General features: G+C 41.8%; 1 protein-coding gene across 2 annotated transcripts in view; it reads right to left on the bottom strand.

Annotated features, from left to right (window-relative positions):
* SERINC5 (serine incorporator 5) overlaps positions 1 to 24,612 on the bottom strand; it is a 119,568-nt gene that overhangs the window by 31,648 nt on the left and 63,308 nt on the right. For both annotated transcript variants that reach the window (XM_036914168.2, XM_036914167.2), the window contains 2 exons: positions 967 to 1,145; positions 407 to 489 (listed from right to left, as the gene is read on the bottom strand). In XM_036914168.2, coding sequence (XP_036770063.1) covers positions 407 to 489; positions 967 to 1,145 — 262 coding nt within the window. The remainder of the gene's footprint in view (positions 1 to 406; positions 490 to 966; positions 1,146 to 24,612) is intronic.

The following is a 24,612-nucleotide window of genomic DNA, read 5'->3' as shown; positions in this document are numbered from 1 at the left end:
GATTTTTCTGTGCGGTGCTCAGAAAGAACTCCCTGGGCCTCTTCAGACCCGCCTGGTGGGGTCATGCTGACATGCTAAACAGGTTTTCAAAGAAACTTTAAGTGCCTCATTTTCCCTCTACTCCAATAACCTTAAAATTATCATTTCAATTCTTCAGCCTGAGAAGTAACTAAAGGTCCTCTCATACTGTGCCAGGAAGGTAGGGAGTGGGAGAGAAGGGAAGCAGGGACAGAAGGGGAGAGGGTGGATAAAGTGTGGGCAGGTTAGGCGGGACATTTTTTAAGCCTCCAGAAACTCAGTAATTCAAAGTATCAAAGGAACCCTGGACTACACTTCTGAACAATTTCACAAAATGGGTAAAACCAAAATCAATAGGTTTTGTATAACCCAAATACCCCATCTGTACCATTCAGAAAGGTCTCCTGATCTGGAATGAAGAAAGCTCCCGAGCACATGGCCCCCAACAGCAGAAGTTTAAAGAACCAAAATCTGGAAGGAAAAAAGAGAGGAAATGTATTTAAATGACCTTCAAGGAAGGACAAAAGACCTCTTAGAAGGTATGCATGTCAATCCATTATTCCGCCAGTGGTAATGTTCTCTACAAATTGAGGGGAAGTAATGAAGTGACTGGAGACTGCCTTTTCTCTTAATTACACAGACTTGGCATGGCCTCCAATTGTGCAAAACACTATTTTGTTACAGTGGTGGAAATGATCTGGGGAAAAGTCTTGGCACAAGAAATAAATCCTTGTTTCCCTGCAATTCTCATTATGGTACAAACAGGATTCTAGTTCTTAGGCCATTGTGTGGTAACAAGTATAAGTCCCACCCTTCTTAAAATCAGTGTCAATAATTTCAATTAGAGAAGAGCAGTTAGGGGGTCTGATGAGTATTAGGGGTCCTGGGATACTATTGAGAAGAATGTAAGAAAAGGGAAAGCTATCCCCACGAACAGAGAAGACTTACCCATTGTGAATATGGGCTCTACAGCTTTTGCTGTTGTTGATATTGAAGGTCAGGAGGCAGAAGATAAAAAAGAAACAGGCCATTCCAAAACAGACTCTATACACCGCAGAATAACCCACCAGCTTCTCACAGGTGTCACCAGCTTTAATGCCTTTACAAATATCTTCGAAAAAAGGAATCTGAGAAAAAAAGAGAAAGCAATTGGGTAAAAAGCAAACTAGGTAAAAAAGCGGCTGTCGTGAAGTGTTCCTTCAGCCCACATGTCAAAATCCAATGTGGGAATGAATGTGCACAGAGAAATAGTCGGGAAAGAAAGCCCTACTTTCCAAAGACTTTTTCTTAACTTCCTGAAATTTTCTTACAGCTGTAGTGCTCACAGGTACTACTCAGCCTTTACTGATTCCCAAGTGAATTCTAAAATCTAGCATTAGAGTTTTTTAAAAATCACACCTTTAATACATGGATATATTTTTCTCGAAATGTACAAATATACAGAGTGAAAAGTGAGAGACTTCTTTCCCTCCCACTCCAAAATGTCACTCCTCTCCCTCCTCAGGAGAGTTAACAATTTGGTGGGTATTTTTATTATTTTACATAGATAAATGTGTTTGTGTGTATGTGTGTGCACACCCACATACTTATACACAATATACCCACATATACATACACAACACACATACACAGACACAGTTGTATGGTACTATTATACAAACAGCTTTATTAAATAAATAAAAGATTATATGTAGTGTTCTGCAGTATGTTTTTTTTCCAACTTGCAATAACTCATGGATATCTTTCCCTATCAGTGCACAAAATCCTGCCCCATTCTTATTTAACCACAATATTATAATTTATAATAAGGCTAGATCAAAACTGATAAGCATTCTCACACTGATCTTGTTGAGAAGGGTTTTATGTTTTGTGTATTTGTTTTTTGCTTTATAAACACTGACTCAATAAACACTGTTGTGCATGCCTCCATTAAACACTGACTCAATAAACACTGTTCTGCATCCCTCCATTAGTTACATAGGAGAGACTCCTGACCCAGAAATGAAATCAATGGGTCAAATAGTATCTACATTTTAAAATTTCAAGAGATAAAGCCATACTTTTAAAGCCTGTACTAATTTATATCCCACCAGTAATATGAGACTTCTCACATTCCCAACCTGAACACCCAAATTAAAGATTAAAAACTCCTCATTTCAATGTCCATCTTCCTCATTACTTGTAAGATTCAAAACTTTTCTAAAAAATTGTAGCCATCCATTTAGCTTCAGCATGCTCCCTTAGTCACATGATGCTTCTTGATTTCAAGTCAGGGTTGGGTATTATGTGCTGATCTCTATCAGACACAAACCTTTGCCTCCTTTAAACCTAAGTGAATCTTTTATGAAGTAAAGAACTTTATCTAAAAAAAAAAAATTACAGCCATCTGTATTTTTTTCTCTGCAAACTGGCTGTTAATTGGGATTTTTTCTTAATCCACTGGAGCTCTTTATTTATAGGTCTTTATCTTCTGATAAATGTTGATGATGGTTTGTTCTAGTCCAAACAGGTTTCCTTATCAGAATATTTAACTATTTATATTATCAGAATAATTAAAATCTTACATATCAGAACACTCAGTATATTTAATGTCAGAACAATTTAGTCAGTCATTAAAAAAAATAACTCACAAACTTGCTTATCAACATCAAAGTTGAACATGCTTCAGAACATAAAATAAATTGAAAATCATATTGTAGCTGTTGTTCACAAGACAAAAATATTGCACAAGATAAAAAAAAGTGACACAAAGCTAGAGGTAAGACCAAAGCATGATAACTTAGTTTCTTCTCCAGAAAAGATCTTTAAAAAACATTAAATAATTAGGGTGATTAAGATTTCCATAAACAAAAGGGAAGAGTAAATTTAATTGGAGTTCATCTTCCTGAATGAGGATTCCCTCCTTTCAGAAGTCATAATCACACCTGAATCTAAAACATGGTTTTCCAAGTTAGTACCCTGGGCAAAAATGAATTGTTACTGAGACCCTATTAGTATATCCCCATTTAACATATAGATATGAAAGATTTCATAAACGTCAAACATTTTACAGTCAGCAAGTTCCTGCAACTGCAATTTTCTTAGATCAGAGCAATGTGCAAATGAGTAAAGCAAGAAACTACTGTGTTTTTGACTAGACTACAGAACAAAGTGATCCATGTGTAAGGTTGCCAGATTGTAAAAATACAGACCTTCTAGTTAACTTTAAATTTATACTGAACAATGAGTAATCTTTCAGTGTTAAGTATGTCCCATTCAATATGTGGGTCATACTTATACTAAAAAAGTATTCTTTGGCAAGAGAGAAAGTTCGCAGGAGGGCATGGTCTCACTGGGATGGGCCAGGTATATGCCACGCTAAGTCTAGTCCCCATCCTGTAGGCAAGGGTGCATTAGAGACAGGGACATGGGACAAGCATCATGCCACTATAAAATATTCTTGGCCTATGAGTAAGCATCCAGGTTATTCTTTAACATAGTTTCCTTCTTCCAGTCACATTAACCAATTAGTAATGTTGTGTCCAGGACAAAGAACAGAGACCTCCAGAGTGTAAACGAACCAACACATCCACTTTGACAAATCAGCACAGTCACCTGGACAACCCTCTTTTTAAGACAAAACTTCACAGCAAATATTAACCACCTATATACATCATGCCGTCTATGAATGCATATTCAAAAGGCCCTGTAAACACCCAAACCCTAAAACCTTCCAGCGCACCTCATCTCTCTCCTCTGAGGCTGCCTGCACCCATCTGAGGGTGTACTTTCACTTTAGATAAAATATGCTTGCTGCTTGGCTTACTATGCTTTGTCTCTGAATTCTTACCACAAACACAAGACCCTGATCTTAATCAGACTCAGGAGAGCTCCTCTGACATTGGGGGAAACAACTGGGGTGCCTCTGGCTACAAGTGGAGGATATACTAGAAAGGCGAGAGGTTTGAGGCAAGAAAGTAAGTTAGAAAGCCACTGGTTTTAATATAAGCTCAAGTAGTGGATGAAGAAGTTAATCCAATAGCAGAGAAAACAGAAATTCTGGAGCTAGAAGTCATAGTTGCTGTTTGGGGAGGAGGGGGAGCAGGGCTGGCAGAGGACAAAGAGGGGAACTGGAAGAACAGATCAGGAGTTTGTTTTTAACATTTGGCGTTAGAAGCACCCTGGGGCATCCCAGGGAGAAAGTCTGGCCTGGAAAGGACTTCACGACAGCTGTGAGGACTGCAAAGGAAAGAGGAAGTGTCCCCATGCAGGTAAATGGGATGTGTCAGCAAGGGCTTTCTGGAGTCTGAATTTCTTCTCTGAATTTTTTTTAGCTGTGTTTTGCCATGAGTGAGCATACTCACAGGGTTAAAATCTTCATATACTGAAGGAGCACCTAAGAGCCTCTAACTGAAAACAAAAGCTATACCCATGAGTGGTATCAGTAACAAGGAGAGGTGATACTGCTTTAAATCTGTAAAAAGCTATATTCATAGAGGAACCACACCACCTCACTTATTAGGCTGTTTTATTTATATGGGATTTATTGCTCTGTAATACTTTTTTTCCCCTCCTTCCTCTCTTCCACTCATCAGCAAAGCCCACTCCTGACCCACTCCCCCTAAATTATGTACATGTCTGTAGCTTTCATCTACACTAGCCCATCTTTCTCCATCAGGCTCTTCTCCACCTCTGCCCCAAACTGACTTCTCCCCTTCTCCTGAAATCCATTTCAAGGAGAATGTTGGTGCCAGTAGGCCTGAGCTCCCACCTGATCAGCTTCCACAAGTCCTCTTCCCCTTGTTTAATCTCAGAGGCTGTGAGGCCTCATTAAAGGGTGAATACGTGGCACTGACTATTTCATCCAAAATAACCATAGGCAAACAACCCCCTGCTCCGAATACTAAGACCTGCTTTATGCTCTGTGGGTGCCTTAGTCACTTAGCCTTCAGTAAGTGGTGAATATTTTTAGGCAAAGAATCTCCAAGGTGAACAGGCTGGCAGGATTTATAAGGGGAATCAATCTGCTCTGATTAAATATTTGCTGTTCCAAGCTCCATCCAGTTTTGGAAAAAGAAAACATACATTACACACAGATTCCACACTGTGGGGTGATGGGGATGGGCCTGCTAAGGGTGTTGCCTCTGATTCTGGGAATCCAAGCACACTGCATTGGTGTTGCTTCTGTATAGACCTGAGGACCAGGGGTTTCCTCCCAACCTTCAAGGCAGCCAAACTCAAAGCCACAAATTATCTGTAAGAATAAACAGCTCGCGTGGACTTCCAACCCTAAAGCTACCGCTAACTTGGAAAAGTTACACACCCTCCCTGAACCTCCATTTCCCTATCTGTACAATGAAATAGTACTGCCAGTCACCTCATGAAGTTGCACTGAGATTAAATTAGTTAATCAGTATAAAGTACTGGTTACAGTTCCTAATCTGTAGTAGCCATTAAGTAAACTTCCTTAATTTTTAAGGTATTATCTATTTGAGAAAAAGAACTGTTGGGAGAGAAAGTCAGGCACAGTGAACCACTGACTGGTTTATGCATTCTGATTTAAGTGTGGGGAAAACGAGTATCTTAGGACTCAGCAGATGCTCTGTTCACTATACCAAAGAATCTGTGTTGAAAGATACAGGGTAACTTTCAACTAAGGCGAATCCTTCCCTGGCACATTTATTTACATTTATAAGAGCTGAGTTCCAAAACTCAGCACTCACTCACCTGTCCTTCAGAGACCCAATTACCACCCAAAAGAAAGTATCTGAACTCCCAAGTCAGGGAAGACTTTCAAAACATCAACACATGTATTAAGCTCAAGGAGATGGGAGCTAGAAGAAAATTCGTATAATTTTTTCTCCAGAGGAGAGATGCCAGCTGTGCCCCCGCCCCCAAACAACTTCCATCTCAGGCAAGTTCATGTACAGAAACAACAGAGGAGCTTAGAAAGGCCTGCAGGTTTAGCTGGTCAGGGGCCCAGATGCCACAAACTTAAGAAGAAATTATAGACTTTGGGGACAGTTCTTACATAAATGGAGAGGAAAATGAGTCATGTTCCTATAATAGTAAATATTATTGGGAGAGATGAGAATATATTACAAAATGATTTTACATTTCATCACATCAAATTTCTAAGGCATTGAATGAAACTAATCTGCAAAGAAAGCTCTGGGCAGCTCAGCATGATTAGTATCGTGAAAACAATAAGAACTAGATTTGCAGGTTCTATTTAATACCCCTTATTTGAAAGTGAATTTCCGAACTAAGAACTCCTAGTCTGTCTTGTCTGCCCTCTTCCTGACGGCCCACTTCTCTTCAAACTTTCAAAGACAATTAATTTTTCTCTGTAATTCCAGGCCCATGACAGTGATGTCTATCTGTTAACCCACCAACAGGGCAGAAGCCATGAAACAGGGGCACAAAATCAGCTCCATCCTCTTGCAGACAGCCTCTAGGCAACCAGGGCTTGTTTCCCCCTAAGTTATCATCTTACAGGCCCATTTTCAGTGGTGGGGGCTATTTAAAATCAGTATCTAACTTCTCTGTTAGGGTTTCTAAACATTTTTTAAGGAAAGAATCTGCATTGTATCATTATTGAAAGCCACAAGAGGAACTAAATTCCAGAGGCCAGTTTTATTTGACCCGGACATCTCTGGAACCAGGCCCTTCAGGCCCTCCCACACTAACTGCTCAGAACCTCACATGTGTGTATAACCAGGACTGAAGCTAATGCTCACAGCTCCTCCAACAAGAGCATTTCACTGACTTTAAACAAAAAGCTTTCAGTCAAACAAGACAACTCCCAGAAGACTGACTAATTATGATGGTCTGAAGGGCTCTTCCACAGAAGGGGAACAGGGATCAGCTGTCAGTCTGTTTAGAGAATTAAGCAATCACTAACTGCACCAGTTAGTAATCTGGAAAGAGTAAGAGTTAATCCCAGTGAAACTCATGTAGCTCTTCAATGAGGTCACAGCAGTGGGAGTTGGGGGTCACGGAATGGATGGGTCCTCTGTGGATTTGATGTGGCCAATGAATAAAGGCAGAGGAACTCAGTACTAGGAGTCCCAGTTTGCAGCTTGGAAGCTGATTCAATGGCAGAGCAGTGGTGGATAGAAACCCCAGGAGAGCACGGTTCTGGGTGTCAGGGCAGTAATTCACAGAATACCAAATTGCACTGTATCAAGGGAGTCAGGCAGATGCTTATGCAAGGTGGTGGCGTGCTCCAGGACAGCTGGACTAGTGTGGGAGCTGAGGAGGAGAGCAGAAGAGGCCGCAAAGACGGTGTTCAATGGGAGGAAGCAACTCCCTGTAGAAGAAAGCGGGTCAAAAGGGGCTGGCAGACAGATGGACACAGTCCAGAACCCTGGGGAATGCAAACACTGAGGGGCTGGGATGAAGGAAAAAGCCAAGGAAGAAACAAAGAAGGTACAGAATCAGAGACAAGTGGAAGGAGCAGCAGAGCATGGTCAGCAGTGCCAGACTCTGCCAAGGTGCAAGGGCTGAGAAGTAACACTGGATGGGCAGCAGGGAGCCATCTGGCACTCTGATTAGAATATTCTCTAGAGCAGGATAGGAGCAGAAGCCAGACTGTAGATGGCTGAGGAGGCGGTCAGGTTCTGGGTATGGGTCAGAAAACCCAGGAGGCCCCCTACCCATGCTTTCAAGAAATTCAGCTGCAAAGGTAAGGGTCCAAGGATTGCTCCTGAATTTTATTTATCTGCAATTCTGAAAGCAATACATAATTATATTCTTGTTGCCAAAGGAAATGTAAGTTACAGTAAAGACAAGAAAACAGAATCCACTTGACCATTATTACCCCAAACTTGACTTGACTGCTTTCCAGAGGTTACCACTGTGGCAGTTGCCAAGTGAATCCTTCTAGAACTCTTTGCTGTGTTATCCTACACTCAGTGTGTCTTAGAGATTGCTGCATGTTCCAACGTGGAAGTAGATTTCATCCTTTTTAACTACTATATAGAGTTCCACAGTCCAGATCAACCATCATTTAGTTTCTGTTACCCAACTGGCAGACATTTGTTTCTGATTTCTCACATGATAAATAATGCACAGTGGATACTGTCCGTATTGTGTGTAGCTCTCTGTACACGTGTAAAGCATTAAGAAGCATAGATACTGGGAAGGTGAACGTTGGGTCATAAAGGTTGGTATGTTTTAAATCTAATAGATATGGCCAAAAATCCCAGGGAAGCTTTTTGAAAACTCTAGGGTTGGGGGTAACAGGGAGAGTAGAAAGGAACAAAATGCCAGCAGGGCCACCTACACTCCCATCTTGGAGCCAGGAAATCCTCTGCTGCCCCCAACAAGGCCAGCACCTCGGCTCTCATTTCTGAGGGTCTTTGCCATAAGCACTGCCCCAGCAACCAGGGGGGTGTGGTGGGAATGGGACCCTCTGAATCCAAGAAAAAATTCTACACCTAACCTCAGAGACAAAACCACTGCTATGGAGTTCTGGGCTTTGCTTTACTGGAAAATATGGTTATGGCCCCCACGCCCTCCCACAGATCACAAGGTCTAGTGGAGAACTTTGTGCAGTCCTGAGAGGAACAAGGCCAGCTGAAGGGCTTCCGTCAACACAGAGCGTGGGGGTTGCTAAAAGAGGACTAAATGTCTAAACAGGGCAAACTTTCTATTCACACCACTAATCAGACAGAAGATGTGCTTATAGCTTAAGTGAGCCCCAAATCAGCTTTATTCTTGAATATGTGAATCTGGAATACAGAAGTGACATATTTTATGCAAATTCAACTGTGTGGATAAACATCTTCTATAAACAATTTTTGAAACAGTGAAATCAGAGTTTGTATGTGGATTCTTTATTCTATACTATATATTATATAGTTAAACATACAATAGAGCACAGACTAAGATCATTCACTCACTCATTCATATCTACTGCGTGCTGGTGGTACTGGTCTAGGTTATGGGGATACAGATTTTTTTAAAAATCCATGCTAACAAGGAGCTAACTTTCTAGTAAAATGCTATATACACAAAAACCACACATGAGCTGAAGGGTCTATGGGTATGTCAAGCATTCTCATGGTTAATTTTAACTATTCATGATTTTTGCCTTCGGTGGGACATGAGAAGCTAGCATCCCCCATAAGATCAGACTCTACTGTACCTATAACCTCAAGACTCGGAGAGCCCCTAGTTACTTGTTCCCCATCCTACTGCTGAGGACCAGCACCTGGCAGATATTTAGGTTTCTGGCCCAGCATCTTTCCCATTTTACCATTTACTGGACCTGGAATTGGGAGTCCCCAGCAGCAGGGGAACTAGGGTACCCACGTACTCCATCCCTATTTCTCGATCACAAAAATACTTGTTTTGGCAACATTAAAAGAATAGTAATTATTTTTATGTTGAATGATGTATCATTTATTTCAAAAGAACACACAGACTAAAACATCTATGCTGTTAAAGGTGTCACACCACATTTACTGCTACATTATTCTTGCCTAGCAGACCCAGTTAGTGGTTCACACTGTCCAGTTGTGCTCTCAGCACAAAGCTGAGGCCACTGAAATTTCCCCTTTAGAGACCAGGGGAAAATAACTGCCAGTGACACGCACAGAGCCCGGAAGGTCTAACACAGGAGGCAGCGCCTGCCTGGCTGCGGGTCAAATCCAGCCAGCTCCTGTTTATGAGGTCTTACCGGAACACAGCCCCGTCCATTTGCTGGCATACCGCTTGGGCGGGTTCTGCCCTACAGTGGCAGAGATGAACAGGTGCTCAAGACTGCACAGCCCTCACAGCTGGACGTTTAAGTTCACCTACCCGCGGACCACCAGGGAGAACAGCTGAAGAGTTGGGCCAAACTCAAGTTTAAATTAGTATCTCAGAGACAAATGACAACTGGTAACTAACTCTACAGACCAAAAGCCAAAGGAGCAGCAGAGGGCAGAGCGGCTAGGCTGACTGTCCCGAGTGCCCCAGCACGGTCCTGCCTTCTTGCCTCCACTGAGACTTTCCCTTCTGCAGAGGGCTCACTGCTGTCCCAAAACAGAATTTGAGCTTTAAATGAATCCAATTGTACATCTCCTATAGGCCATTTTTAGAGCAGCAAATTAAGTTTTAATTTATCCACCCGCAAAAACTGGTTTTCAGAGGGGAGTTGGAGGCGTGGGGGTATACGGGCCTGTGAGTTCCAAAGCTTCCTCTGCGGGTCAGAAGCCCTCAGTAGCTCTAACAGAAAGAAGCCCTCACATCAGTTGTGCAAATACAGCATGTACAATCAAAAATAAAACCCACACTGATGACAGCTGGCTTGTTAAAAGGTAATTTTAGACTTCTTTTAAGACTGTAGAAACAGCATCACTGAAATTTAAAAACCACACCCCCAAAATATCCAACTCCCCCGTGATTAAGCTCAACCCTGCATTAGAAGGCAACACTCTCCACTCCCTTTTACAAACCTCCTATCTCACCTCAGCTCCCAGTCTCCAGCCCAAGACAGACAGAAAGCATTCCTGGGTTCTAATCTGACCCCAAAGGTCAACAGAAGAGATAACTATGGTGACACAACCGTCTCCAATAGTCACTAACACGGTTCACGTTATTGATAGTTTTCAAACACACCCACATGCACACCTGTAGCTTGAAGTCAGGGACTCTGTCTGTATGTATTCACCAAACTGTTCTCTTCGCCCCCCGCCTGAAGGTCAGTTCAGTAAGGACAATGACTGCATTAGGAGCATACTTACATCTCCTGCACCTCACACAGTGCTTGGCACCTACATAGGGAAGAAGGAATTATGTGATATAAAAGATTTTTTAAAGCATAAACTTGGATTACAGTTTAACCAAGTAACATGATTACCCTTTGAAACTCTGTGAAGAGCATCAAGATTCAACTATGTGCAGGATTTATGTTTCCTGCTTCCAGCATTTGGAGGTGACTTCCTGGCCTCTTAGTTTGTTTTGTTTTGTACCGTTCCCTCTGGCCGGTTTTTATGACAGAACTGTTCATGTCCAACTGTAAGCTCTTGTCTGTCCTATTTATCTGCAAAGTGCTCCAAGGCCCCAACTTGAACAGTTGCTGAACAGATGCTTTGATGGTGATAGAGAAGGGCTGGGAAAGCTTCAGTTCTCACGTCTTATCTCCCCATCCCCTGCCCCAGCCAAAGAAATCCTGAAAGAGATCCTGTTGACACCTGATGCCTCCAAAAGCTTCTGGGTAATGGATCCTCCAGACCAAGGACAATAACTATTGTTTCTTGTCCTCTGGCTCCCAGCAAGCTCATTATTACTGGACAAGGATCAAACCTCTTGGTCTTTGGTTCAGACTCAAAAAAAGACTCTCAGCAGGGTACCCATTAGTTCAAATTATTGCCTGTAGTACAAAACTATTTCCCACCATCATTTTCCCTGCATTCACTTGCATGCACACAGAGGGTGAGGCCTGAGCACTGGGCGGGTTGCAGGGACTCTGTTTCTCCCACATGGTGTTATATCTGGATAGAATTTAGACCAAAGATAAAACTGTTTGGAAACACGTGTCCCCAAGTCACTCCGACTTGCAGAGGAGGGGACTCAGAGGATTTAAGAGGTGGAATCTCAATGCCAGCTCCCCACAGGGAAAATCCAATTAGGCCACAATGAGAATTTTCCCTTTGTGCTCTACCAAGGGCTTGAGGTTGGACAGCCCAGGCCCACCTTTAATCTCAGAAACTTACTCACTGGTATACTTGACACAGACAAGATACAACAGCACAATGAACTCAGCTGCTAGTCAGAAAGAGAGCTACTTTTGAAAAGTATTCTATCTATGCTGGATTTTAGAAAAAGTACTTCAGAATCAAAGAACCGGGTCAGCAATATTTTTCTTTTTTGACACTTTCTCTAACACATAGAACACCAGCAAAGAACAGGGAGTTCTACTCCACAGAGCTTCTCTGTGGCTATAACACTACCACCTGATGCTAGGTCTCAGGCACACAGTTCTCTTAACAGTCAACCAGTAAATACCAAAATTAAAACAGGAGCCAGACATTCCAGCTTCAGCATGAATACCTGTCATTCTATGCTAAAACAAACCACACACAGTATTCTGGATCAAAGTGGAATATTTTTATCACTGATGTTTACTTTAAAAAGATGGTTATTCCAAACACAACTTGAAGGCAGGTTCTGTTTTACATGCAAAGCCACTGAATAAAGAAATGCTATATTTGTGGTTGTGCCTATTTTCTGCTTCCGGCTAACAGTTGTCCCTTGAGATCAGTTTCTGGCCTTCACAACAGGAAGGAGGCAGGTGGGGAAGATAAGTTAAGAAAACTGCTAAAAGCCAGAGGGTGCTGCTTGGAGAAGGAATATTTTCCTCTCAGTACCAGCTCCAGAAGAAAATTAGGAGAACGATATGTTTCTAAGGCTTTCCGGGTGACTTCTGAGCAACAAGCACACCTCATGGAACACACAGGAAAAGCACTGACCAGGCAGCCAGCAGTCCTGGGTTCTAGTCCCAGCTCTCCGTGGTATCACAGCCTCAGACAAGCCACACCCTGTCACCTGTCAAATGAGTTTGGTAAGGATTATGACTTAAGATTCTTTCCCTTTAAGAAATTCTAATGCTTTATTCAAATTATACTCTAAAAGAGATCATTATTTTCTCTATATACCACCACCACAGGACATTTGTTTGTCTCTCCACAGGGCAGAACTCATTACATAAGTGAGCTGCATTTTTTTCCCATTTCTTACCTATTTAACTAGATCCTTTAAACTAGCAATGTCATTTTATGTATTTTTTTATCCCCAGTGTCCAGCACAGGGAAAACTTTCCCACAAGCAATACTCTACTGCCTTCATATTCCTCTTAATACCGCCAGTTAAAAATAAAAAGTAAAGTAGCTTGTCTAGCAAATTTCAGAGCCTTGGATCAGAGCTCGGTCAACACCAGGAACCACCAATGTTAAATGTCACTGAATTGACTGAAGGTTGTATTTATGAATAGACTTTTGAAGTCATTTCTAAAGAAACCAGCTTCTGTGTTCATCTACAGTGACCACACTGTGGTGACCCCAGAATTTGGAAATGGGTGTCATCTAGGAGAAACACAAGTCAAGCAGCATCCTCTGTTCACCCATGGGATTATCTGGAGAAAGAAGTCTGAGGGAAGTTACTGTATTAAGCGGGGGACATTAGGGCACAATTCATGTCCAAATAAGGCAACTGGAATATGACTTTAGGTAAGCTGATGGGGGTGATTCGGGACTGACCAGAATGCACAGTGGAAACACACTTTCATAACCTCTCTGGGGAAAGTATGTGGTTAGCACTGGATCTAGACAAAAAGCGGGAAAAAGTCTGTCTGGGTCTGCAGCCCTGTCTTAAGAGAAGTGTACCCTGACTTGCAGACACAAAGGAATGACCAAAGCCAGAAATGAACCGACTGTGTGGGAAAAACAATCCGATGAGAAGGGCAAAGGGCAGTGCTTAAGGCTCAGGCAGATGACCACTTTGACCTGGATGTGGGTATAACTAGATTTGGCCTTGGCCAGACTGGCTAAAAATAATCTTTCCTTAACTATTTCACTTTCATCTACTTCCTCATAATCTTGTGTTAATACTGGTAATATCCATGAACTTCCCTTTACCACAGCTCCTTCTCCTTTCTCCTTCTGATGAAGATAATAATGAACAATGAAAATTACTGAGAAATATGGACCAAAAGAAAAGTTTGTATATCACCTCTAGGGAATGTACTGTGAGAAAATGGATTTTCTGAATAGAGAAAATACTTTAAGCCCATCCCATTGCCTTTGCTCAAAGGGCCTAAATTCACAGTCAGCAGCCTTGCACCCATCCTTTTATCCCCTTCCACAGCAAATTCTGGATGTCATGATAAATGTAGAAATTGTGATTGGAATATTAGAATATGTATTTAAAATTTTTAAAGGTGGGGGTTGGGGGGAAGTGATGAATATAATTTAGGGAAGGAGAGAGGCTTGGCTAGATCCACGGCAGTCACCTCCACCTCACATTAGTCCTGAAACTGAAGGGACTGATCCCAACCCCCACACCACCAACTTTTAAAATCTTAGGTACATATTCTAATCACAATTTTTACATTTATTATTGTGGGTAAAATTGCAGTATTTCCAGAATCTCTTGCCTGGCCTTAGTGCACCTCCACATCAACAGGTGTTTCCAAGGTGTGGAGAGTAGTAGTCCATCTCCATATCAACAGGTAATTACAAGAGGGAGAGAGTGCATATCTGGACGGGAGAGGTTGGGTGGGGTCCCTTTTTGCAACCAGGTCAGGAGATGAGGGCGAGCAGAAGAGGACAACTGCTTATAAGCAATAAACGGGTCTCTCCCACTTTATTTCTCCCTTTGACTGATCTCGGTTTCAAAGGTATTTTGCCCTGGGCTGGAAAAATATTTTCTCTCCAGAGTTAAATCATGAAGTCCAAAATTTGCTGTGGAAGAAGACATGGGATGGATGTTAGGCTACTAATTGTGGATTTAAGCCCTTTGAACAGAGGCGAAGGGGATGGGCTCAAAGGATTTTTCTCTATTTATTCAGAAAATCCATTCCATTGAGCTGGTGTATCATAAGTGATCAGAAGAATTAACTTCTAAACCGTTACTTGGATAAAAATGCCAGATACCAGCATGCAAGGGGTGGACTAGTCATGTTGGAGAAGGGCTTCCTGGTCTCAGCTGGGGGCTATGCACATGGCCACTCTAGCACATTCAGCCACTTCCGTGTTGTCCACCCTGATGGGTGCAGCAAGAGAAGCCTGGTGTCCATTATGAGAATTACAGCCTTTTCAAAAATTCATGAACTCAGAATTTAAGCTAACTCAGGAATTGAAATCCAAATACCTTTCCTCAGGGCCAAAAAGTCAGTAAACAGTTAAGTAACAAACAATGTAAGTAAACATCAAGCAATAAGGCCAGTGATGAGCTATAGCATGCTAGCCCCTACAAAAAGGCAGCCAGATTTAAATTAAAAACAAAAGAAAACCACACAGGCTAAACAAGATGGGCCTCCAGGGCTAGATTTCCAGGCTCACCTGAAATGTCTGGGTGTGGCACTAGCTCATGGGTGGGACTTTAGATCTTAACCATCAGATTAGCTGACTTCGACCAAGTTCAGGCAGACAGTGAAATTCACCAGATTCTTTGAAGACACAGAGGAAGCTGCAGCCATAAGCCCCCATCTTGGACAGATCCTGTTAGATCTTGTCCACTGTTCCCTTAAAACCCACTCTACCCTGCAACATTATCATCCTATTTAAAAAAATAAAATGTAGGGGATTGGAAGATGGCAGCCTGAGTAGAGCAGCGGAAATCTCCTCCAAAAACCACATATATCTATGAAAATATAACAAAGACAACTCTTTCTAGAATAAAGACCAGAGGACACAGGACAACATCCAGACCACATCCGCACCTGAGAGAACCCAGCGCCTCGCGAAGGGGGTAAGATACAAGCCCCCGCCCGCGGGACCCAAGCGCCCCTCCCCCCAGCTCCACGCAGGAGAAGAATAGGCAGAGCGGGAGGGAGACAGAGCACAGGACTGCCAAACACCCAGCCCCAGCCATCCGGGCCAGAGTGCAGACACAGTGCGTGCACGGGGCCCTGGATACTAGGGAATCAGGGCAGCAAGAACAGTGAGCGGGCACCGGAGGCCGGACGACACCAGAAAAGCGAGTGACCTTTTTTTTTTTTTTCCTGTTTTGTTTTGGCGAGCGCTTTTTGGAAGTCTTAAAGGAATAGGGACCCCAATACTAGGGAAAAAGGGCAGCAAGACTGGTGAGCAGATGCCTGAGGCTGGCGCCGGAGAAGAAAGAAAAATGAGCGGCCACCTTTTTTTTTTTTTTTAATTAAAAAACTTTTTTTTTTGTGGTCATTGTTTTGTTTTGGCGGGTGCTTTTTGGAAGTCTTAAAGGGACAGGGCGGGACACTTAATCCAGAGGTAGGGAATCCGGGATCTCTGGGCACCCTAACCCCTGGGCTGCAGGGAGCAGGGAGGCCCCTTACGGAGATAAATAGCCTCCCAGCCACTCCCCCTCCAACGGGACTCCACCACTTTGGAGCAGCTGCCGAGCCAGGCCACGTCCACAGCAAGAGCGGAGATAAACTCCATAGAAGCCGGGCAGGAAACAGAAACCCTGTCTGCGCGCAGCTGCCCAGAACAAGCCACTACAGGTCGCTGTTCTCCCAGGACAGGAGGGCCACAAACCAACAAGAAGGGAAGTTCTTCCAGCCGTCACTCATCCCAGCTCTGCAAACTATTCCTATCACCATGAAAAGGCAAAGCTACAGGCTGACAAAGATCACAGAGACAACACCAGAGAAGGAGACAGACCTAACCAGTCTTCCTGACAAAGAATTCAAAATAAGAATCATAAACACGCTGACAGAGATGCAGAGAAATACGCAAGAGAAATGGGATGAAGTCCGGAGGGAGATCACAGATGCCAGAAAGGAGATCAGAGAAATGAAACAAACTCTGGAAGGGTTTATAAGCAGAATGGATAGGATGCAAGAGGCCATTGATGGAATTGAAACCAGAGAACAGGAACGCATAGAAGCTGACACAGAGAGAGATAAAAGGATCTCCAGGAATGAAACAATATTAAGAGAACTGTGTGACCAATCCAAAAGGAACAATATCCGTATTATAGGGGTACCAGAAGAAGAAGAGAGAGGAAAAGGAATGGAAAGTATCTTGGAAGAAATAATTGCTGAAAACTTCCCCAAACTGGGGGAGGAAATAATCGAACAGACCACGGAAATACACAGAACCCCCAACAGAAAGGATCCAAGGAGGACAACACCAAGACACATAATAATTAAAATGGCAAAGATCAAGGACAAGGAAAGAGTGTTAAAGGCAGCTAGAGAGAAAAAGGTCACCGATAAAGGAAAACCCATCAGGCTAACATCAGACTTCTCGACAGAAACCCTACAGGCCAGAAGAGAATGGCATGATATATTTAATACAATGAAACAGAAGGGCCTTGAACCAAGGATACTGTATCCAGCACGACTATCATTCAAATATGATGGTGGGATTAAACAATTCCCAGACAAACAAAAGCTGAGGGAATTTGCTTGCCACAAACCACCTCTACAGGACATCTTACAGGGACTGCTCTAGATGGGAGCACTCCTAGAAAGAGCACAGCACAAAACACCCAACATATGAAGAAACCAGGAGGAGGAATAAGAAGGGAGAGAAGAAAAGAATCTCCAGACAGTGTATATAACAGCTCAATAAGCGAGCTAAGTTAGGCAGTAAGATACTAAAGAGGCTAACGTTGAACCTTTGGTAACCACGAATTTAAAGCCTGCAATGGCAATAAGTACATATCTTTCAATAGTCACCCTAAATGTTAATGGGCTGAATGCATCAATCAAAAGACATAGAGTAACAGAATGGATAAAAAAGCAAGACCCATCTATATGCTGCTTAGAAGAAACTCACCTCAAACCCAAAGACATGTACAGACTAAAAGTCAAAGGATGGAAAAACATATTTCAAGCAAACAACAGCGAGAAGAAAGCAGGGGTTGCAGTACTAATATCAGACAAAATAGACTTCAAAACAAAGAAAGTAACAAGAGATAAAGAAAGACACTACATAATGATAAAGGGCTCAGTCCAACAAGAGGATATAACCATTCTAAATACATATGCAACCAACACAGGAGCACCAGCATATGTGAAACAAATACTAACAGAACAAAAGGGGGAAACAGACTGCAATGCATTCATTCTAGGAGACTTCAACACACCACTCACCCCAAAGGATAGATCCACTGGGCAGAAAATAAGTAAGGACACGGAAGCACTGAACAACACAGTAGAGCAGATGGACCTAATAGACATCTATAGAACTCTACATTCAAAAGCAACAGGATACACATTCTTCTTAAGTGCACATGGAACATTCTTCAGAATAGACCACATACTAGGCCACAAAAAGAGCCTCAGAAAATTCCAAAAGATTGAAATCCTACCAACCAACTTTTCAGACCACAAAGACATAAAACTAGAAATAAACTGTACAAAGAAAGCAAAGAGGCTCACAAACACATGGAGGCTTAACAACACGCTCCTAAATAATCAATGGATCAATGACCAAATCAAAATGGAGATCCAGCAATATATGGAAACGAATGACAACAACAACACTAAGCCCCAACTTCTGTGGGACACAGCAAAAGCAGTCTTAAGAGGAAAGCATATAGCAATCCAAGCATATTTAAAAAAGGAAGAACAATCCCAAATGAAGGATCTGTCACAATTATCGAAATTGGGAAAAGAAGAACAAATGAGGCCTAAGGTCAGCAGAAGGAGGGACATAATAAAGATCAGAGAAGAAATAAATAAAATTGAGAAGAATAAAACAATAGCAAAAATCAATGAAACAAAGAGCTGGTTCTTTGAGAAAATAAACAAAATAGATAAGCCTCTAGCCAGACTTATTAAGAAGAAAAGAGAGTCAACACAAATCAACAGTATCAGAAACGAGAAAGGAAACATCACGACGGACCCCACAGAAATACAAAGAATTATTAGAGAATACTATGAAAACTTATATGCTAACAAGCTGGGAAACCTAGGAGAAATGGACAACTTCCTAGTAAAATACAACCTTCCAAGACTGACCCAGAAAGAAACAGAAAATCTAAACAGACCAATTACCAGCAACGAAATTGAAGCGGTAATCAAAAAACTACCAAAGAACAAAACCCCCGGGCCAGATGGATTTACCTCGGAATTTTATCAGACATACAGGAAACACATAATACCCATTTTCCTTAAAGTTTTCCAAAAAATAGAGGAGGAAGGGATACTCCCAAACTCATTCTATGAAGCTAACATCACCCTAATACCAAAACCAGGCAAAGACCCCACCAAAAAAGAAAACTACAGACCAATATCCCTGATGAACGTAGATGCAAAAATACTCAACAAAATATTAGCAAACTGAATTCAAAAATACATCAAAACGATCATACACCATGAGCAAGTGGGATTCATCCCAGGGATGCAAGGATGGTACAACATTCGAAAGTCCATCAACATCATCCACCACATCAATAAAAAGAAAGACAAAAACCACAAGATCATCTCCATAGATGCTGAAAAAGCATTTGACAAAGTTCAACATCCATTCATGATAAAAACTCTCAGCAAAATGGGAATAGAGGGCAAGTGCCTCAACATAATAAAGGCCATCTATGATAAACCCACAGCCAACATTATATTGAACAGCGAGGAGCTGAAAGCTTTTCCTCTGAGATCGGGAACTAGACAGGGATGCCTACTCTCCCCACTGTTATTTAACATAGTACTGGAGGTCCTAGCCAAGGCAATCAGACAAAACAAAAAAATACAAGGAATCCAGATTGGTAAAGAAGAAGTTAAACTGTCACTATTTGCAGATGACATGATACTGTACATAAAAAACCCTAAAGACTCCAGCCCAAAACTACTAGAACTGATATCGTAATACAGCAAAGTTGCAGGATACAAAATCAATACACAGAAATCTGTGGCTTTCCTATACACTAACAATGAACCAACAGAAAGAGAAATCAGGAAAATAACTCAATTCACAATTGCATCAAAAAAAATAAAATACCTAGGAATAAACCTAACCAAAGAAGTGAAAGACTTATACTCTGAAAACTACAAGTCACTCTTAAGAGAAATTAAAGGGGACACTAACAGATGGAAACTCATCCCATGCTCGTGGCTAGGAAGAATTAATATCATCAAAATGGCCATCCTGCCCAAAGCAATATACAGATTTGATGCAATCCCTATGAAACTACCAGCAACATTCTTCAATGAACTGGAACAAATAATTCAAAAATTCATATGGAAACACCAAAGACCCCGAATAGCCAAAGCAATCCTGAGAAAGAAGAATAAAGTAGGGGGGATCTCACTCCCCAACTTCAAGCTCTACTATAAAGCCATAGTGATCAGGACAATTTGGTACTGGCACAAGAGCAGAGCCACAGACCAATGGAACAGACTAGAGAATCCAGACATTAACCCAGACATATATGGTCAACTAATATTTGATAAAGGAGCCATGGACATACAATGGCGGAATGACAGTCTCTTCAACAGATGGTGCTGGCAAAACTGGACAGCTACATGTAGGAGAATGAAACTGGACCATTGTCTAACCCCATATACAAAAGTAAACTCAAAATGGATCAAAGACCTGAATGTAAGCCATGAAACCATTAAACTCTTGGAAGAAAACATAGGCAAAAACCTCTTAGACATAAACATGAGTGACCTCTTCTTGAACATATCTCCCCGGGCAAGGAAAACAACAGCAAAAATGAATAAGTGGGACTATATTAAGCTGAAAAGCTTCTGTACAGCAAAAGACACCATCAATAGAACAAAAAGGAACCCTACAGTATGGGAGAATATATTTGAAAATGACACATCCGATAAAGGCTTGACGTCCAGAATATATAAAGAGCTCACACGCCTCAACAAACAAAAACAAATAACCCAATTAAAAAATAGGCAGAGGAACTGAAAAGACAGTTATCCAAAAAAGAAATACAGATGGCCAACAGACACATGAAAAGATGCTCCACATCGCTAATTATCAGAGAAATGCAAATTAAAACTACAATGAGGTATCACCTCACACCAGTAAGGATGGCTGCCATCCAAAAGACAAACAACAACAAATGTTGGCGAGGCTGTGGAGAAACTGGAACCGTCCTACACTGCTGGTGGGAATGTAAGTTAGTTCAACCATTGTGGAAAGCAGTATGGAGGTACATCAAAATGCTCAAAACAGACTTACCATTTGACCCAGGATTTGCACTCCTAGGAATTTACCCTAAGAATGCGGCAATCAAGTATGAGAAAGATCAGTGCATCCCTATGTTTATCGCAGCACTATTTACAATAGCCAAGAATTGGAAGCAACCTAAATGTCCATCAATAGATGAATGGATAAAGAAGATGTGGTAAATATACACAATGGAATACTACTCAGCCATAAGAAAAGGGCAAATCCTACCATTTGCAGCAACATGGATGGAGCTGGAGGGTATTATGCTCAGTGAAACAAGCCAAGCGGAGAAAGAGAAATACCTAATGATTTCACTCATCTGTGGAATATAAGAACAACGGAAAAACTGAAGGAATAAAACAGCAGCAGAATCACAGAACTCAAGAATGGACTAACAGGTACCAAAGGGAAAGGGACTGGGGAGGATGGGTGGGTAGGGAGGGATAAGGGGGGGGAGAAGTAGGGGGGTATTAAGATTAGCATGCATGGGGGAGTGGGAGAAAAGGGAGGGCTGTACAACACAGAGAAGGCAAGTAGTGATTCTACAACATTTTGCTATGCTGATGGACAGAGACTGTAAAGGGGTTTATAGGGGGGACCTGGTATAGAGGAGAGCCTAGTAAACATAATATTCGTCATCTAAGTGTAGATTAGTGATACCAAAAAAAACAAAAACCAAAAAAACACAAAAACAAAACAAAACAAAACAAAAAGGGCAGTTCCTGTGTGGTAACCTCCAATGAGTTCTACACAAGGGTATAAAGGGCATATAAAAGTGTAGGCAAAGGGTCTGTTTGTGTTTATACAGAGGATCAAAGCCTAATTGGGCTACCCCAAAAATGAACTAAGATATGATATGAAAAAGAACTTCCAACATAAGCACTCTCTGGAAGACTCATGGAAGAAAAGGATCATCAAAAAACCCCAACAAAGATCCACACACTGCTACAGCTGTAGATGCACTCATCCCACCAGCTCCTGGACTTGCCATGGGAATGAAGGAGATATCTAAGCTGGCCTGTGCATACAGTAAAACAACAAATTTGACTGGATCTATACTGTTGGAACTCAACCAAGAATTAGGAGAAGTGCAAATTGTAGCGCTCCAAAATCTTACAACTACAGACTATTTACTGTTAAAAGAACATAAGAGATGTGAACATTCCCCAGGAATGGGTTGTTTTAATTTGTCTGATTTCTCTCAGACTGTTCAAGTTCAGTTGGACAATATCAACCATATCATAGATAAGTTTTCACAAATGCCTAAGGTGCCTAACTGGTTTTCTTGGTTTCACTGGAGATGGCTGGTAATTATAGGTATGCTTTGGTTACATAACTGTACTCCTATTATGTTAATGTGTGTGCACAATTTAATTAGTAGTTTAAAACCTATCCATGCTGAAGTTACTCTACAAGAAGATATGTCAAAGAAATAATCAATCTTCCCAGGTTTTCTTCCGCCTGCTACTTCTATAGCTTTTCTTCTTCCTTCCTAATTACAACCCTTAAATAGAATTCGTGCCTCATATCAAATTTACCGAGTATCACAATTCTTCCAAGTGGTAAAGATACCTCAAGACAAATGCTGGGCATAGAAGCTACAGGGCATAAATATGCAAAGAAATAAAAAGCTAACCATTTCAAACAATAAGGCTTCTCTCTCACTTACCAACTTTACATTTCCCTGTATGGCCCCGGAAGATGACTGGTTAGCCAGAGACGGGTAAGATTCCTCAAGGGAGGAACAACCTAAGACAGGCACAGTCGCAGGGGGCCAGCTGGTGAGAAAATGGGGAGCAGCAGAGGTGAGGCTTAGAACCTCACCACCCCTGTTCGGAGTGAAATCTTCTGCATACGTGGATGTTTTATTGCCCTTGTCTAGCTTGGATTAATACATAGTCTACAGGCACACACCTGGTCATCTATATTTGCTCCCTTACAACACTAAACTATGTTTTCTACCTTTATCTTGTATCTATCTACCACTTCAGCATTTTATTAAAAATAATAATAAGAGAGAAATGTGGTATCCACATATAAATCAAGTATAAAAATCAAATGAGTATTCATATTTGAACTGATGTTTATAGTTCATAATGCATGAGCAAAACCGGAAGTTTCTGTGATGACTGCCCTTGTACTGTTCACCATGTAACTTATTCACTATGTTAGAATTTGTTCTCCATGTAAGAACTTGTTTGTTATGCCTCAGAAGATTGGAGACTGACGAAAATTAGGCTTGGGGTGGATTAATGATTGTGCATTGAGCATTGACTCCCCTATACAGAATTTTATTGTTGTTAACAACCATTTGATCAATAAATATGAGAGATGCCCTCACAAACAAAGAAAAAAGAAGTACACACTTCCAATTGTAAAATAAGTAAGTAACCGGGATGTAATGTATAGCATAAGGAATATAGTCAAAATATTGTAACAACTTAGTATGGTGATAGCTGGTACCTAGAATTATCATGTATATAAATGTTGAATCACTATGTTGTACACCTGAAACTAATGTAATGTAATACTGTGTGTCAACTACCCTTCAATAAAAAATAATTATCTTAAAAAAATAAATAAATAAAATGTAAAGATTCAGCCATCTCAGGTGCCACCTGCCTACCACATCTTAGTGAATGAGAGCAGCCCAGGACCAAGTGGAACACAGGGCAAAGAAAGTGGATCTAAGATGTTTCAGGTTAGGAACACTTAAGGCTCAACCTATGTTGGCCTGGCACACTGAGCTCAGAGCGAAGAAGGCCTGAGGGTCACATGGATCACACACCCTTCCTTTTCCAATGCAGGGTTGGTTTTAGGGGCCCCTCTTTCATAGGAAACAAGAACCTTTCTTTCTCCTTCCTCCCAAAATGCCAGTGCAGAGCTACTTCAGAGCTAAACCTCAAAGTGTCATCATCTACCTCCAAACACAGAATGTTATATCTTGATTAGTGGTATAGGTCAGGAGGCTTACATTTCTCACTTTTTTTTTTGATCATTCTACATTCTGAAAGGATTTTTAATCCCCCAGGCATCAAATATCTCAAGATGACCTGCTTGAATCCCATGATTAATGATAAGAATGACCTGCAATAAAACACCTCCTATGTTTTGAGATGAGAAAAATGCTCCAGAAGACAGAAATCACACCCTATTCAACCAACACAGCAAAGCTTTCTCTGATCTGAGCCCAAGCGCTCACTGGAAAGAGGCGTTTCCCAAGTGAAAAGAGGCAGGACCAAGTCTGGCCCAGCAGCTCCTTGCAGTACCCTTTCACTCAAACTTTAACACAGGCTGCATTGTGAAACCAAGACAAAACTGCAAATAACTGAAAAGTTGCTGCCCTCATGTCCTTAACCTGCATACCAGAGGCCCATGGGCTCTGGACAGAGCCCCGGCCACTGAGCATAAAGGCAAGAATGCTGGGTGGGAGACCATTACACACTCCCTGCCCAGCCGTCATGCATGCACACAAGCTTTCTCCTCTTCCCATCACATCCTCAGTATTTCCACAACCAACAAGGAGGGGGCGAAGGCTGCAGCAGGAGCCCAGTGTGCATCCCCACAAGGGACCCTTCAACACCAGCCCTCAAGCACCGCCTGAGGATGAAGTCAGCCTATATTCTATAGGCCATGAACTTTGTGTCCAGCTGGCCAGCTAGCCCCCACACCCCTTAAGGTCCTTCATATGGAAAAGGATTGAGTTCACCCACAGGGACCTCATTCACTCTGCAGGAAGTGCAGCCAAACCGTTTCTAAATCAGCGCATTCAGGGGGCAGGCAGAGA

This window comes from Manis pentadactyla, chromosome 2, assembly GCF_030020395.1.
Source record: "Manis pentadactyla isolate mManPen7 chromosome 2, mManPen7.hap1, whole genome shotgun sequence".
In the NCBI taxonomy this organism is placed as follows: domain Eukaryota; kingdom Metazoa; phylum Chordata; class Mammalia; order Pholidota; family Manidae; genus Manis; species Manis pentadactyla.
The sequence above is the reverse complement of the archived record's forward strand: the minus strand, read 5'-3'. Positions and strand labels throughout refer to the sequence as shown.